This window comes from Mesocricetus auratus, unplaced genomic scaffold (assembly GCF_017639785.1).
Source record: "Mesocricetus auratus isolate SY011 unplaced genomic scaffold, BCM_Maur_2.0 Super-Scaffold_100020, whole genome shotgun sequence".
NCBI classification, from domain to species: domain Eukaryota; kingdom Metazoa; phylum Chordata; class Mammalia; order Rodentia; family Cricetidae; genus Mesocricetus; species Mesocricetus auratus.
In genome coordinates this window covers 6,563,731-6,579,033 of record NW_024429201.1, presented here as the reverse complement: position 1 = coordinate 6,579,033, position 15,303 = coordinate 6,563,731, and the positions used below count along the sequence as shown (strand labels likewise).

Sequence of the window (15,303 nt, the reverse complement as noted above, 5' to 3'; positions counted from 1 at the left end):
CTGGTCTAAACTCAGATCTTTTCATCTCTGTGTCTCTGCCTGCCAAGTGCTAGGATTAAAGGCATGAGCTACCACCCCTAATGGAAGGAAATTTTATAACAGTTTTATTGAGGTAGAATTTATAAATCATAAAAATGTGCTCATTTTGGGCTGGAGAGATGACTCAGTAGTTAAGAGCTCTGCCTGCTCTTCCAAAGGTCCTGAGTTCAATTCCCAGCCACCACATGGTGGCTCCCAACCATCTGTAATGAAATCAGGTGCCCTCTTGTTGCCTGCAGGCATACATACATGCAGAACACTATACATAATAATAAGCAAGTTTTTTTTATGTACTCTGCAGGGTCCTTCCAGCAGGTGGGGGGGGGGAAGGGCTGGTCCAGCTGGCCTCTTCCTGGGGGCTGAGAGGGATGGTGAGTGTCGACAACTCAGACCCTCCCCCCATCAGTTACTGGGGAGAAAAACAACACACACAGAGTCGGGAGTCTGTCGAAGCAGGATCACGATTTATTCCAACAGGCAGGAACTGAGGTAGGGCATGGGAATCTTAGGATAGGGTAAGGTGATGTGAGGAGTTAAGGGCCAATAGTATTCCACCAAGCAGGCAGGTAGCTAGGCAGGGGGCAATCTTGCATCAGATCTGGCTGAGTCACCCTCACGTGGAGGTTACAGGTTAGAGACAGGTCGCTGAACTCTAGCCAGGCTCAAGAGGTTAGACTGGGCCTCACATCCAAGCCTTTCTTAGGCCCAACAGTACTCATTTTAAGTGTTTAATTCCAATGACTTTTGATAAATTTGTAGAGATTTGGAAATCAACTAACAACCAACTCATAGACTCTAGGGAAGTTAATTTGCGGCATGGTTGCTACTAATAGCTCTTGTGCAGGTCTACAAAGAAAAACAAGTGGGACAGAAAGAAATTTTAAAAAGTGCAATTTAGAGAAAACAGAGCCCTAGGAAGCTTAATGCAAGTACTGAAAGAGGATGTTCTTGTTAAGGGACTAGCATATTAAGGAGAAGCCCCCCCCCTTCACTAACACAATAGGAAAGATCACCTCAGGGCAATATCCCACCTAGCTAAGCTCCCAACTATCAGCCTGGAGAGTTTTCTGCTTCAGGAAGACAGCAATGTACAAGGGTGGTCGCAGATGTGACTCAAAGGGTTGAGGTCAATCTCAGGTCGGCAGTAAACTTGCTGAGGTCTTCCACTGGGTACTGGTTTTGGAAGCCTGAAAGACACAATCGCAAGGGGATGGTGGTTTCTTCCCCTGAAGTTTCAGAAAGCCACCAAAGCCAGACAGGGTATGGTAGTGCTGAGGGCATTACCAGAAGCATTGAGAGGACAAAAAGGCCTTGAGAAGCCATTACATGAAGCTGTGAAAATGAAGTGTGGGATGCAGTAGGGAAAACCCAAGATATTGGAGAGTGCAGAGCCATGAGACCATGGAAAGCTGCATACAGAGCATAAAGCCAGCCCAAGAAAATGCTGCATACGGCAGGCAGCAAAGCCGGAGGGCAGAGCCATCTAAGCCCCATGAAAAAGTCCCAGACACTGGACATGAGCTGCACGGTTTGGTAGCTGCCCTGCTGGGTTTCAGTCTTTCTTTGATCCAATATTTCCTCACTATTCCCCTGTTTTTTCTGTTTGGACTGGGAATGTATATTCTGTGCCATTGGATGTTGCAAGTATGTAATTTGCTTTTTGAATTTAGAGTGGTCACAGTTAACAGATTGCCTTGAATCTCAGGCAATTCTGGACTTTTGAATGATGTTGAGATTGTTAGATTTATGGGGACTGTTAAAGCCGGACTAAACGCATTTTGCATCGTGATACGGTCATGAACCTGATGACCACGAAGTGGGGCGTGGTGGTTTGAATGAGAAACGCCCTCCATGGGCTCCTGTTCTGCAGGAAGGTCCAGTCACATCCTAGCCGCAGAAATGTTAAAGGCGTCCTTGAATACTTTGTCTTAGACGTGCTTCTTCCCGTGAAAGGTGCAAAGAAGCTGTACTCTCCAACAGGCTGTGAGTCATGCCTCAAGAATAAAGACACTGCCACCCTAGCTTCCTAGGCCAGCTGTTTTCTGGACCCTTCTCTTCATCACCAGCCAGGCTGCCCAATAGACAAACTTGCACCCCTCAGCAAAGGTAAACTTACCTGTCCACCGCTGGCGCTCTCAGGGTCAAGGGCAGACTGTGACCATCCTTGTCCAAATAGCGTCATCCTTCCTCTGACTTTGAAGCCTTGTTTCCTTCCATATCACTCCTGAGTCTCGATTAGTCTTCACCTCTTAGAACACACTGGGCTAGGGAGTCCGGCTTGCCTTCACACCACAGCCCCGCAAGGTTGATCACAAGAAGAGCTCTGTGGGCTCTTCACCCGGGGACTCTGTCCCCCCACATGGCTGTCCTCTCACAGCGTTGGTTCAAGGGTGGCCGGGGCTTTCACTTGACTCTCACTCAGCATTTAAGGTATAGGGTGGTGCAGAGGGTGAACTGGAATCGTGGACCCCGGCACATTGAGTCCTGCACATTGCATTTAGTAGCTGTGGAAAGTTACCTTTTGAATCCAGCTCACCTTGCTCTCTTAGCCTAAAAAGAACCTGTGCTCACCGGAAGGAGGTAACGAGTAAAGGCTGCAACGAGGTGCAACCCAATGCGCGGAAGGCCACAGCAAAGGCTGATGATGTCCTACGGGACCTGACTCCACTGCCTGTCTAGCCACTCGGTTACTCCCCTTCTCATTCCTGCTCCAGGCACAGTGACCTCTCTTTGTTGCTCCTCCATTCCCTGAGCCTATTCCGGCCTCAGGACCTTCGCACCACCCAATTTCTCTGACACTGTTCCTGTAGTTGTCCTCCTGGTCACCTCCCTCTAGAAGTCCTTACCCAGATGTTACCTTTACCTGCTGCTGCTTCTGACCATCAATACTGCGGCCCAACCCATGGCATCCCCAATGCCAGACTCCTTGTATCTTGCCTGTCTTTGTAAAACCGTTCTACATGAGCTTCAGGAAGGCTAGGCAGTGCCGAAAACCTGAATGACAAAGAAGCAAGGTCAGTCTCACACTTTATTTGCTGCAATTTGCATTTGTCTCCTCCCAAATTCCCAGTGTGGTGATTTTCAGTGATGTCACTTTCAAAGGCAATTAAAGAGCCAAGAGAGCCTCTCTCAGAGGATAGCATTGTTACAGAAGGTCTTAAAGGGTGTGTGTGCTTGTGTGTGCGTGCGCTTATGCATTTGTATGTGTGTGTTTGTGTGTTTGTGTGCATGCATTTGTGTGTGTGTGTGTGTGTACACACTCATGAGCACACTCAAGTGTGCACATTCATGAGTAGCGTCCTTCAGAGGATGCTCCCTCCACTGGAGCCTGACTTACAGGTTGTTGTGAGCTGTCAGTCATGGGTGCTGGGAACTGAACTCAGATCCTCTGAAGAACAATGTGTTGGTTTGAATGAGTTGCCCCCCAAAAGTCTCAGGCATTTGAATACTTGGTCCCCAATTAGTGGCTGTTTGGGGACACAAAGGTAGGTATGGCCTTGTTCCTGGAGGAAATATATCCAAGAAATATGGGGGCAGGCTTTGATATTTCAAAAGACTCATGTCATTCTATATTAGTCAGGGTTCTCTAAAAGAACAGAACTGATAGAGAATATATATATGCACACACACATATATATATAAAGGGATTAATTAGAGTGGCTTACAGGCTGTGTTCCAAGTAGTCCAACAACGACTGTCCCTGCTGGAAAGGCCAAGGATCTGGTGGTTGTTCGGTTCACAAGACTGAATTCCTCGGCCATCCAGTCTGGTGCCGGGATTCCAGGAGAGTCCTAGAGCGCTTCTGTGATGGAATCTGAAGAAGTAGGTCAAACGCCAGTGGGAATGGCTTAGGACAGGGCAGATGAACTTGCCAGTGAGAGTGAGAACAAGCAGGCAAATACAAAAGATTCCTTCTTCTGTCCTTTTTTGGGGGCTGCCACCCGAAGATGTGGACCAGACTTAGGGTGGGTCTGCCGCCTTACATAGTCCAACCAAGGAAAGTCCCCCCAGGCATGCTCAGCTGTTTGGATTTTGTTTCATTCCAGATGTAGTCAAGTTGACAACCAAGATTAGCTATCACAAGAAGGTACCAGATGAAAACACACACATCCCAAACTGAAAAAAAAAAAAAGTATTTTCCTTGGTGGCAAAAAGACATAGACATTGTACCTTAGCTAGACCCTCAGATAACTGTGGCAGGCCCAGATCCTGTCAACCACTGTGTGAACAGATGACATCTGATTTAATCCTCATGATAGTCTCAGGGGCTTCTCTCACTGCCGCCACACCCTGCTTTTCAACAGCTAAGGAAACTGAGGAACAAGGGGGCTCTGTAACAGCTGGTGGATGTAGCTGGGCTTTGAACCCAAGCACTTTAACTGAGAAGCAAAAGCTTAGAGCCATTGTTTGGTACTGCCTGTGCCCGACAGGTGGGTGGGAGAGAGAACACCTCTATGCACGAAGGGAATCAGTGCACTTGAGCATGTGCACTGAACCCCACATGAACGGGATTGGCAAGAAACCAGGAAGGTGGTAACAAAAAGATAGCCTTTTACCCAGGTGGACATTGAGACATAGAAGTCAAACGTCTGATTTAAAAAACGGCCTGAAAAAAAAAAAATCCCTGCCCTTTGTTTGCCAAAATACCAGGAAAACTTGTCTAACTTCAAGTACTTTAAATACCACTCCATTTTAGAGCTTAAGGATGGTAAAAGAAAAGATTCATAAGTAAATGTAATCTTCAGTGACATCAAACAGAGTGTAAAGATTTTCTAAGGGTCTGACAAAGTTGTCTACTGTCGGTGGTAACTCACTGACTTTGTCAAAAAAAGAACCAACGACATAAATGTTTTAGTCCCCATCCTTGAACTTCTGTTGAGAGGAAAGTAGAATTTTGTCTTAGTCTGAAGTTCCAAACTGGGGGGAAAATCCCCAAAGATTTGGCACTTTCCTATTAATAAAATTGTCCCTTTATGTTTTATAAACTGTACATGCAAACAACCAGGTCCAATCTGGCTAAGCAGCTTTCACCAGGAAAGCCAGGGTTTGCCCGGTGGTGGTGGGGGGCACATGTCTTTAATCCAAATACTATGGAGGCAGAGGCAGTCGGATCTCTGTGAGTTTGAGGTCAGCCTGGTCTATACAGTGAGTTCCAGGACAGTCAGGGCTACACCAAGAAGCCCTGTCTTGAAAAACAAAACAAAACAACGACGACGACAACAACAAAAGCCTGGGATTAATTAGATTTTACATCATTAAACTTATTTCTCATGTAGCTCCATTAAGATGCATTGGGCCAGGCTGGAGAGATGGCATGGAGACCAGAGGGAGCATGAAGCTAGTTGGAGGAGGCTGGTCACAGTCTGCCCTTGACTATGAAGCAGCCACTGCTTCAGAGATGGTCATCCCACTCCCGAGAGCGCCAGTGATGGACAGGTAAATTTATCTTCATGGAGGGGTGCAAGTTCGTCTATTGCGCAGCCTGGCTGGTGATGAAGAGAAGGGTCCAGAAAACAGCTGGTCTCAGAAATTTTCTCAAAATCACATTTATAAAACATACAAAATTGCGGGGAGGTGGTGGCGCATGCCTTTAATCCCAGCTCTCGGGAGTCAGAGGCAGGCGGATCTCTGTGAGTTCGAGACCAGCCTGGTCTACAAGAGCTAGTTCCAGGACAGCCACCAAAGTCACAGAGAAACCCTGTCTCGAAAAAAAAAAGCATACAAAATTAATTACGATAATTTTCATTTAAAACCCCCGGTGCCTCTTGCTAGAAACTCTTGTTAGAACACCCCCGTTTCCCCACCTGTTGCTCTGCTCCAGTCAGGTTCCTGCCTCGTGGCCTCTGAGCAGGCTGCCTCCACCTGAAAGCTCTTTCCCCATGACATACGCATGCTCCATCCCCCAGCTCTTTGAGGTCTGTACTCCAGTGTGGGTTTTGTGACGACTGAAGACTCATCTCTTCAGGCTGGACAGGTGGCTCGGTGGTTAAAAGTACTGGCTGCTCTTCAATTCCCAGCAGCCACAGGGTGGCTCACAGCCATCTCGAGTGGGATCCGATGCCCTCTTCTGCCTGATGCCCTCTTCCGGCATAAAGTGCATGCAGAAAGCGCTCGTGTACATAAGTAAACCTTAAAGGACTCCTCTAGTCTACATGCTCTGCTGTTCCTTTCTCATTCATTGATTCTTCTTAGCTTATCTCACCATCTAAAACATTAAATACATGCCTAAATATTATTTGATCATTTGGTCTAATCCTCCAAAATGAAAACTTTTTTTTTTATTTTCTGAGACAGGGTTTCTTTGTGTAACAGTTCTGCCTGTCCTGGAACTCCATTTGTAGACCAGGCTGTCCTTGAACTCACAGAGATCCACCTGCCTCTGCCTCCCTGGGATTAAAGGCGTGTGCCATCACCACCTGGCTCAAAATGAAAACTTTTTAAAAAATATTTTATTTATTGTGTATACAGTCTTCTGTCTGCATGCTAGCGGAGGGCACCAGATCTCATTCAAGGTGGATCTCATCCATGTGGTTGCCGGGAATTGAACTAAGGACCTCTGGAAGAACAGCCAATGCTCTTAACTGCTGAGCCACCTCTCCAGCCCTCAAAATGAAAACTTTGAAGAGTAGTAATGTTAGTCTATTTTATTTGATGATATATTCCTTGGACTTAGGAAAATAGGTCGATGAGAGGACTTGGGGGGCAAAGTCCTTGCCCCAGCCTGTGATCTGAGTCACTCTTTAGGGCCCACGTGGTAGAAGGAGAGAAGCAATCCTCAGGTTGTTCTCTGACGACCAAACACACACCACGGTACTTGAGCACCACTGCCAAGTTAATGTAATACGATTTAGTTTTAGAAAAGAAAAAAGGTGACTGATAGTTGTAGCGGATAAATATCTGATGAGTGAGCAGACAAATCAGTAAAGGAAAGATTACTTTAGCAATAAGCACAAGCTACATTCAGTGAGTGGAACAAGGGACAAAGCTTTCGCGCTGGCCACCATGATGGAGAGATGTCTTTGCTTTTTTCCTCTGTCCACAGAAGGAAGCACCAGGAACCCCAAACACTGGAGAAGGGGCATTTTCCGGGAAGCCGCAGGTGGAAATCCTAGAATAAGTTCTAGTGCTCAGCATTTTTGTTTTGTTTTGTTTTAATTTGATTTGATTGAGACAGGGTTTCTCTGTGTAACAGTCCTGGCTGTCCTGGAACTTGCTCTGTAGACCAGGCCAGCTTTGAACTCACAGAGATCCACCTGCCTCTGTATCACTGTTATCACACTCAGTGTATGCTGGGATTAAAGGTGTGCGCCACCGCACCTAGCTCTAGCCCTCAGTTTTGAAGTGACTGTGAGATGGAGTACTTATAGTCACATTAAATCAGTTGGAAGTGAGGTTTCTGTTGGCACCAAAAGTTACAATAAATAGCAAACCCTTGCCTGTGGGAAAAGACTCTTCATGGCTGGTGTGGTACTCTAAACCGGAAAACCTCCCTTCGGGGCTTCTTTTCTGTCAAATTCTGTGAAGCACAGTGGAACTATGTTCTGTGTCTATATTCAGTTAATTCAGCCAAATCTTTGCTTGAAACTTGTACTCACTACTCTCTCTCTCTCTCTCTCTCTCTCTCTCTCTCTCTCTCTCTCTCTCTCTCTCTCTCTCTCTCTCTCTCTCTCTCTCTCTCCTTTTTTTCTGAAATAGCATGTCCTTTAATACTTGGATCCTGTATGAGTTTGAGCTAAAAGACTTGACTGGTGGTTGAGAGCCCGGCTGCTCTTCCAGAGGACCCAGGTTCAATTCCCAGCACCTACATGGCAGCTCACACCTGTCTGTAACTCCAAGATCTGACACCCTCACACAGACATACATGCAAGCAAAACACCAACGCACATAAAATAAAAATAATAAAAAATACCTGGCTGGAAACTTGCAACGTTCTTTTTGACCTTACCCAGACTCTTGGAGGTGTCATTGTTTTAATCATCACCTTCTCATTTGCCTGGGTGCTTAGCAGACTCAGAATCCTCCTCGATTCCTCCAAGCCTCTAACACTAGAACCCCCTTAATCTCTTTCCTAAATATAGTTGGAATCTCTTATCTCTACCCTCATTCTCCACAAATCATTTCTTCCATGAACTATTATAGCTAACTTGCCCCTTTCTCTCCTTATTTTGTCTTTCGGTTTTGGAGAGTGAACCCCAGGCATTACACATTCTAGGCAAGTTCTGTGCCACTGAGCTACAGCCTCAGGGTAACCCTTAACCAGGTGACATCCCCCCTCTTCAGTGGCTTCAGGTAACATCTAGGTCCTTAAATGTAGACACAAAGCACTTGACAAACTTGAAGTAACATTGAAGTAATACAGCATGGACCAAGAATTGAGGCTAAACTTGAACCTTACTTCTACATTTGACAACCTAAGACCTCAGTCTTTACCTCTGTATGTCTCGGTTTTCTCGTCTCCAAAAATGGGTCCAACTGTAGAAGCTATCTGGTGGAGTTGCTGTAAACAGTGAACAGGTATAATATGCACAGAGAATAACAGTGCTTTATCTATAAAGCTCCCTGGCTTCTTCTTACCGCCTCTCTCTGCAATGGCCATTCTGCATTAGACAGGCCCTTACCCACATCTGTAGGAAATGTCCCCAACTCTGCTTCCAGCTCCTCCTACAGCCTTTTTACATAGAATACTCTTGCCCAAATCTTCCTCTTTTCTTATGTCCCCCTTCCTCCTCTACCTTGGCTTAACCATCAGTGTTGGGTTACCCTTCCCAGTGAGGCTGGGAAGCAAGATCGGCTATGAAGCTGCTTGACACCCATGTAAGTCCTGCAAATGTCGGGATGGCCCAACCAATTTGAATGTCAGATAAAGAATAGCCTGTTGTTATGGTATAATGCTCCATGTAACATTTGAATTTCAGACAAATATTTTTTATAATTATGACTCACACAATATTTGGGACATACTTATGAAAAACACATTTGTTATTTATCTGACATTTGAATTTAAGTGGATATCTTGGGTCATGTTTCTCCCCCCACCCCCCACCCCTTCCCAGCAGCTTTAAAACCAGTGAATCCTCTATTACCACCTTTATCACATTCAATAATATGACAAATGGCTCTTTATCCCAACAGAACATCAGCTCTATAAGGTGCCAATCAGCATCCCTGTGTTAGACACAGCATTGAACACAGCAAGCATTGCACAAACACTGAATAGATTCATCTGGCTGGAACTCAGGCAACATCAGTTGAGATCCATTCTAAGTACAAGCAAAACCCTAGGAAAACACCATTTTCAGCAGGGGGAGGAGGGGAGGGGAGGGGGCGGGGCTTCAGAGGTTCACACCCACATTCAGATCCATAAGGCTTCAATTTACATCCATCCTAAGAAACAACGTTCCTGACTCCTCAGGATCAGCTTCCAAATGTCCCTTCTGTTCCACACTGCAGAAGGACTTTTTACTTTCCTTGACCCTCGAGGCAAGTATTATCCTTCTACAGACGAGGAAATAGAGACCAAGAAGTAACGCCTTGCTGAACATGACCATTAAATAGGAACATTTGGTCCCTACAGTTTACTTTATGCTCTTTCCAGCTGCACCAGAAGGCAGAGTCTGCGTTCCTGGATCCTTCCCCCTCACCCAGAAAACTCTCCTTGGCAGAAGTTTGATATGTGACCCCCCCCTTTCTGTAGATTCAGTTGGTTTCCCTATGTTAGCCACCAACAGCCTGACAGGAGCCAGAAAGCCAGGCAATTACTTGCAAGTTGAAAAACCCTCAGGTGATTCTCAGCTAACCCCCATATCACAGGTGCTGCGATTTAAATTGGGAGAACCCAAAGCTCCTTCAGGATTATAGAGAATCTGAAATCCAGCCTTTTCCTCTCACCTTCTCTGCCTGATTTCTAGGGGCAGAATTTGCATTGCATGTAGACTACAAAAGCTTTTCAGCTGTCTTTGGAATAAGTGAGGACGTTCATTGGCGTGTGTCTGTGAAGTTCTGGCTGAGCTTATCTAGGTAGGTGTCTCGCATTTGGAAATGATTACAAAGTCAGTTCGTTTGAAGCCCTTTGTGCCCTAGGAGTCCTTCTAAAGTGTTACCGTCTCTCCCGAGGATTCGGGATAGTGAAGTACTCCAGCCTGGGTCAGGACGCGGGACTGGAGTAAACGAGCTGGGCCCGGAGAAGGTGTCACATTCTTTCTGACTCAGTCTCTCTCTCTCTCTCCTGCCTGTGCGCCCCACCCCCAGCTCTGCATTCCTTTGTTTCCTCTCTGCCCTCCCCAGGGCGCTAGGTCCAGCTTGGAAAGGCCGAGAGTTAGAAGCTAATGACCTAAAGCAGAACACACTGTGAGAAATTCGACAGAAATGCCACCTGTGACATTACGTTCTTAAACGGCTACAGCCTTGGCTTATTTGGCTTGGGATGAAAAGTGCAGAGCAGGGTATCCAGAGGGACAGGGACTTGCTGTGCGACGATCGTTTGAGGCAGTTTTCTATGGTGTTGGATCACAAATACCTGGCTGGCTGGACGGGCTCCCACGTACCTACTTAGCAGATGCGAGTAATATGTCAAAGCTCGGCTCCCCGAGACTAGCGGAATGAACTAAAATAGACTCAAATGAGTTCACGGCCCTTTTATGGATCTTTGTACTGACAGAATCTAGCCCGAGCTTGGTCTGGTGCGCAGATGCAGACCCACCTGGACAAGGGTCGACACAGAAGATGATCACACCAGGCCAGACAATCTAACCAAGGACAAGGGAGCGGCCCTGTCCCCTCCCTATCCCCCCAGGAGCAGCCTTTCCCCTTTTCCTGGGGGCAGCTGGATCGCTCAGCTGACCCACCGCTCACCTGCGTGGACCTTGGTCTTCAAGCTTTTCTACTCAGCGCGCGCAGCTGGCGCCAGGACCCGGGCTGCGGTTGCCAGGGTGACGTGAGACGCGCGCGGAGCCCGCAGCTGAAGGCGGGTGCGAGGCGCGAGTTGCAACGCCTCCTCCCCCCTGCGCCATCGCGGGGGCCACGCGTTGCTCGCACGCGAGGGGAGTGGCCCTGCCTCGAGGAAAGCGCGGCTCGGGGGCGGCTCAGGGCTCAGCCAGTGAGAGGCGGGGGGTGTGGTGGAGGGAAGGCTCAGGCCGGGTACTTAGAGCTGCGCTAGCAGCCGGACCCGACCCGACCCGACCCGACCCGCATCCCTCGCGCCGACGCTCAAGGCCCGCCGCAGCCGGGCGTTGTGGGTGCCAGAGCGGCTACCCGGTTGTATCATGGTGACCCCTTGTCCTGCCAGCCCGGCCAGCCCCGCTGCGGGAGCCGGGGGGCGGGACAGCCATCAGAACCTCCGCGCCCCAGTGAAGAAGAGCAGACGCCCGCGCCTCCGGAGGAAGGAGCCGCTGCGGCCGCTGAACTCGTGTTCGCTCCCGGGAGATTCCGGCGTCTGTGACCTTTTCGAGTCCCCCAGCTCTAGCTCGGATGGCGCGGACAGCCCTGCGGCGTCTGCGGCGCGGGACTGCAGCTCTTTACTCGGTCCTGCTCCGCCCTTGACCGCGCTAGATCTCCAGACCTTCCGAGACTACGGCCAGAGCTGCTACGATTTCCGCAAGGCGCAGGAGAGCCTTTTCCATCCGCGGGAGTCGCTGGCGCGACAGCCACAAGTGAGGCGGTTGACAGAGCCAGGCCCCGGCCTTCGCGCTTTTGCCTCTAGCAGGCTCACTGTCTCCTTTGCTGCTGTCTGCCCGTCGCAGCGCCCTAGTCCTTGCAGCCCATTATTCTGCCATCAGTAGGAGCAAAGGGGATCTTCGAGGATTGGGCCACTGACCTCACTCTTTAGATGGAGAAAAGTGGGGGTGTGGATAGCTGAAGCCTGTACGTTAGTTCGGGGGCGGGGGGGGTGTAGAAGAGGTTAATTATTAGAGTTCAGAGGAGTCGGACAGTTTCTAGGTTAGAGCCCGAACTCCTAAATCTATTTGCACATCTGTAAATGGACCTTTCCCCCCACCCCTGATGCAGTACCTCGTACAGTACCTAGCGCGAGCCCAGGCGTTCTGGGACTCCTGGACTCAGCCAGACCCGTACTCCCATGTGTTTCCCGTTTTTCAATGCATCTAGCCTTTCCCACGCTACCTCCCTTGGGAAGCTCCCTGGATTATCTTGGCTCCTCGCTGCAGCACGCTTCCCCTCTCCCTCCCGGCAGGTGACAGCAGAATCTCGCTGTAAACTGCTCAGCTGGCTCTTACCAGTCCACCGCCAGTTCGGCCTCTCATTCGAGTCCCTGTGCCTGACGGTGAACACTCTGGACCGCTTCCTCCTTACCACCCCGGTAGCCGCAGACTGCTTCCAGCTGCTCGGGGTCACCTGTCTGCTCATCGCTTGCAAGCAGGTACAGGCGTAGGGTGGGGTGTGTTTGGAGCCAACCTTTCCTCCAGTTGGGCATGGTTCAGGCTTGGGTGGCTGGGCTCATCTAGATAAATGCTCATAGGTCTTTTTACATCATAGCCTTAACTTCGTATATTTTTACTCAAGAGTCACTGATGCTTTCAGATCTCAAAGAGACAGGCTGTAGCCAGCCTCCCACCCAAAGCTTTGTGGCACTCCTAAGTCCTTTGGAAACTTGCTTTGCAGGCAGTACATATGCCTTTTTAAGCCCTGCACTTGGGAAGCAGAGGCAGGTGGATCTGAGTTCAAGGCCAGCCTGACATACAGAGCTAGTTCAGGGCAGCCAAGGCTATATACAAAGAAACCCTGTCTCGAAAAACAAAAGCAAAAAACCCACCTCTCTCTCACACACACTCTCTAGCGCGCGCGCGCACACACACACACACACACACACACTCTCTCTCTCTCTCTCTCTCTCTCTCTCTCTCTCTCTCTCTCTCTCTCTCTCTCTTCTTGAAGGTGGGCTTTAGATAAAGAAGCAGTAGCGAAAGCAGCCTTGTGTGGTCTAAGGGTGGAATCGTGGGAAGGTGTGAGGCTGGTTGGAAGGGATATATAGTTCAAGTCACAGTTTTCTCCCTGATTTAAGACTGGGCGAACTTGGGGCCCTCGAAACCTCCAGACCGGAACCAGAGTGCACTCTGTTGCAGGTAGAGGTGCACCCGCCTCGAGTGAAACAGCTCCTGGCCCTGTGCGGTGGCGCTTTCTCCCGACAGCAGCTGTGCAACCTAGAGTGCATCGTGTTACACAAACTGCACTTCAGTTTGGGCGCACCCACCATCAACTTCTTCCTGGAGCACTTTACTCACGCTCGAGTGGAGGCCGGGCAGGCTGAGGTCATTGGAGCCTTAGAAGCTCAAACCCTGGCTCGGGGAGTGGCGGAGCTGAGCCTGGCCGATTACGCTTTCACCAACTACACACCTTCCCTACTGGCCATCTGCTGCCTGGCACTGGCTGACCGCATGCTGCAGCTCCCTCATTCGCTAGACCTTCGCCTGGGAGAGCACCCCGAGGCTGCATTGCAAGACTGCCTGGGCAAGCTGCAGCTGCTCGTGTCCATCAACAGTTCCTCTCTGACGCACATGCTGCCTCCCCAGATCTGGGAGAAGTGCAGCCTGCCCCAGAGTTGGAAATAAAAAGCATACCCTTAGTTTCTTTTATTCCCTGACCCTGGCTCTGTGCCTTCAGGAGAGTGTGCAGTATTAATCCAAAGAGAAGCTCAGGACTCCTGCTTGTAAATAGTGCACAATAACGGAATCTATTTATTTTGCAGTACACAAAGGGCAGGTGACAGTCCTGGCTTGTCAGGATGCTGCTGTTGTCTGCTCTGTCCTTCAGGGGATGTCGGGCAGGGGTTGTTGATTTCAGAGTCTGTCCTTGGCTCCCAACATTTTGTTTTTACCCTGGAATTAGCAACTCCGAGAAAACAATCCAGCAAGATTTTATATGCCACTGTTCCAGTAATCAGACAAGCCAAGGTTGCTTGTCTGCATCTTAACCCCCTCCAGTCTGGAGGCTGAACCCCCTTTCTCATGCCAGTGGCTCAAGGAGTATGAGACCGAGTTAGAAGTCATTGTAGTCTGTGTTGTGCACATGGGCAGTGCCTGCTACTCACTGATCTGGGAAGCTTTGGGGACTGTGTAGGCACACTAGCAGTGGACAAAGCAAGAGACAATCCCTGGTGCACCCCAAGAGATGCTGGAAAGTTTTTGCATACTCTTACAGCTGTTGCAACCTGGGCCATTTGCCCTGCAGTTACATTCATGGTTCAGTTGACACTGCTGTATGAGCCCAGGGTAACAATGGCGTGATAGTAATAAAGAATATATTGACTACTTGCAACGTATCCTGTATATGTTCAACATTTATTTCACTCAACAATGCTATTAGCAGTCTTGCCCCACTTTCCAGACATTGGGACACAGGATTTTAGAGGCATGTGATCCTTGAGTCTTGTCCTGAGTCACATTGCTAAGCTTCTCCTGTTTATGCGTTTGGAAACTCTTCTAAAGCCCTCTTCCTGTGGTAGGTAGCTCATTCTCTGTTTAGTCCTCCTGGACTCAGCAAGGCAGCACTGTTGTCTTTGCTTCTGGACTTGCTACAGGACTCGATTTACAGAGGGGAGGCTCGGTTGGGCAATGGGAAGCTTCCTGGGCTGTCGTGGCTCAGTCGTTGTCACATTTCTTCAGACACATTGCCATTGTCAGCCGCAGTCCCTGCCCCTCTGCTCCACCACCTGCAGCAAATCCTTCAACTTGAATGTTCCGGTGAACCTCGGGGTTAAGCTTAAGTGAGGTTGTTTCTGTGGTGGGGGTGGGGAGAAGAGTGATTAAATGAGTAGCCGTGGAGCCAAGTTGCTAGGAGACCTTAGGCTCACTTCTCATCCCTAAAACTGGGTTAAGTGTACCCATCCTTAGGACTGCAGTGTGAAATGATCACATACCCCTAGCACAGAGCACCCAAGAAACAATAGTGGTAGTCTGCACAGTGCTGGGAGAAATTATTCAGGAAAGCAAAAAAAAAAAAAAAAAAAGGTAGGGTTTTTTCTTTTCTCTCAAAATTTTGTATGATTGAAAACTTAAGTTTGGGGTAAGAAACCCCAGTTTGTGCCTCTGCATTTAGGGTAAGTTAATGCATGATGAATAAAATGCAAACTCCAAAATTTAGAGCCTTTGTGTTCCTCCACCACGGTCCTCTGGCAGCTGGGCCCCTCCTGTCTGGATATGTTGACAGGCTCAACTGGCTAGAGCGCTCTCCTAGGGAGCAGAACAGCTGACATTTGGTGGTGCAAGATGGGGGGGTGAGGACCCAGTCACCTGTTTAACTCCTAAGCATCTG

At 48.8% G+C, this 15,303-nt stretch overlaps 1 protein-coding gene and 1 long non-coding RNA gene across 4 annotated transcripts; one reads left to right on the top strand and one right to left on the bottom strand.

Annotated features, from left to right (window-relative positions):
* Window positions 1–624: 624 nt before the first annotated feature.
* LOC110343787 lies at window positions 625–11,008 on the bottom strand. Of its 3 annotated transcripts, none has more exons than XR_005869885.1 (4): window positions 10,891–11,008; window positions 3,705–4,155; window positions 2,156–3,033; window positions 625–1,226 (listed from the first exon to the last, which is right to left on the bottom strand). It is a non-coding gene; the product is annotated as an uncharacterized LOC110343787 (long non-coding RNA). The 3 variants fall into 3 exon arrangements; XR_005869884.1 differs by having other exon boundaries at window positions 3,705–3,853; window positions 10,891–10,996; XR_002386117.2 differs by lacking the exon at window positions 10,891–11,008 and having other exon boundaries at window positions 3,705–5,611.
* A 103-nt stretch (window positions 11,009–11,111) lies between these two features.
* Window positions 11,112–14,311, top strand: Ccno (cyclin O). The gene is made up of 3 exons (XM_005065531.4): window positions 11,112–11,687; window positions 12,227–12,412; window positions 13,116–14,311. Exons 1-3 carry the CDS (start codon window positions 11,301–11,303, stop codon window positions 13,599–13,601), a joined length of 1,059 nt encoding a protein of 352 aa, XP_005065588.1. The 5' UTR covers window positions 11,112–11,300; the 3' UTR covers window positions 13,602–14,311.
* The last annotated feature ends 992 nt before the right edge of the window (window positions 14,312–15,303 follow it).

Excerpts from the sequence above, each read along its gene's own strand:
- Ccno (XM_005065531.4), top strand. The coding sequence starts at position 11,301 with ATGGTGACCCCTTGTCCTGCCAGCCCGGCCAGCCCCGCTGCGGGAGCC. Across the intron at positions 11,688-12,226 it reads CGCTGGCGCGACAGCCACAA|GTGACAGCAGAATCTCGCTG; the intron begins GTGAGGCGGTTG and ends CCCTCCCGGCAG. Across the intron at positions 12,413-13,115 it reads TGCTCATCGCTTGCAAGCAG|GTAGAGGTGCACCCGCCTCG; the intron begins GTACAGGCGTAG and ends ACTCTGTTGCAG.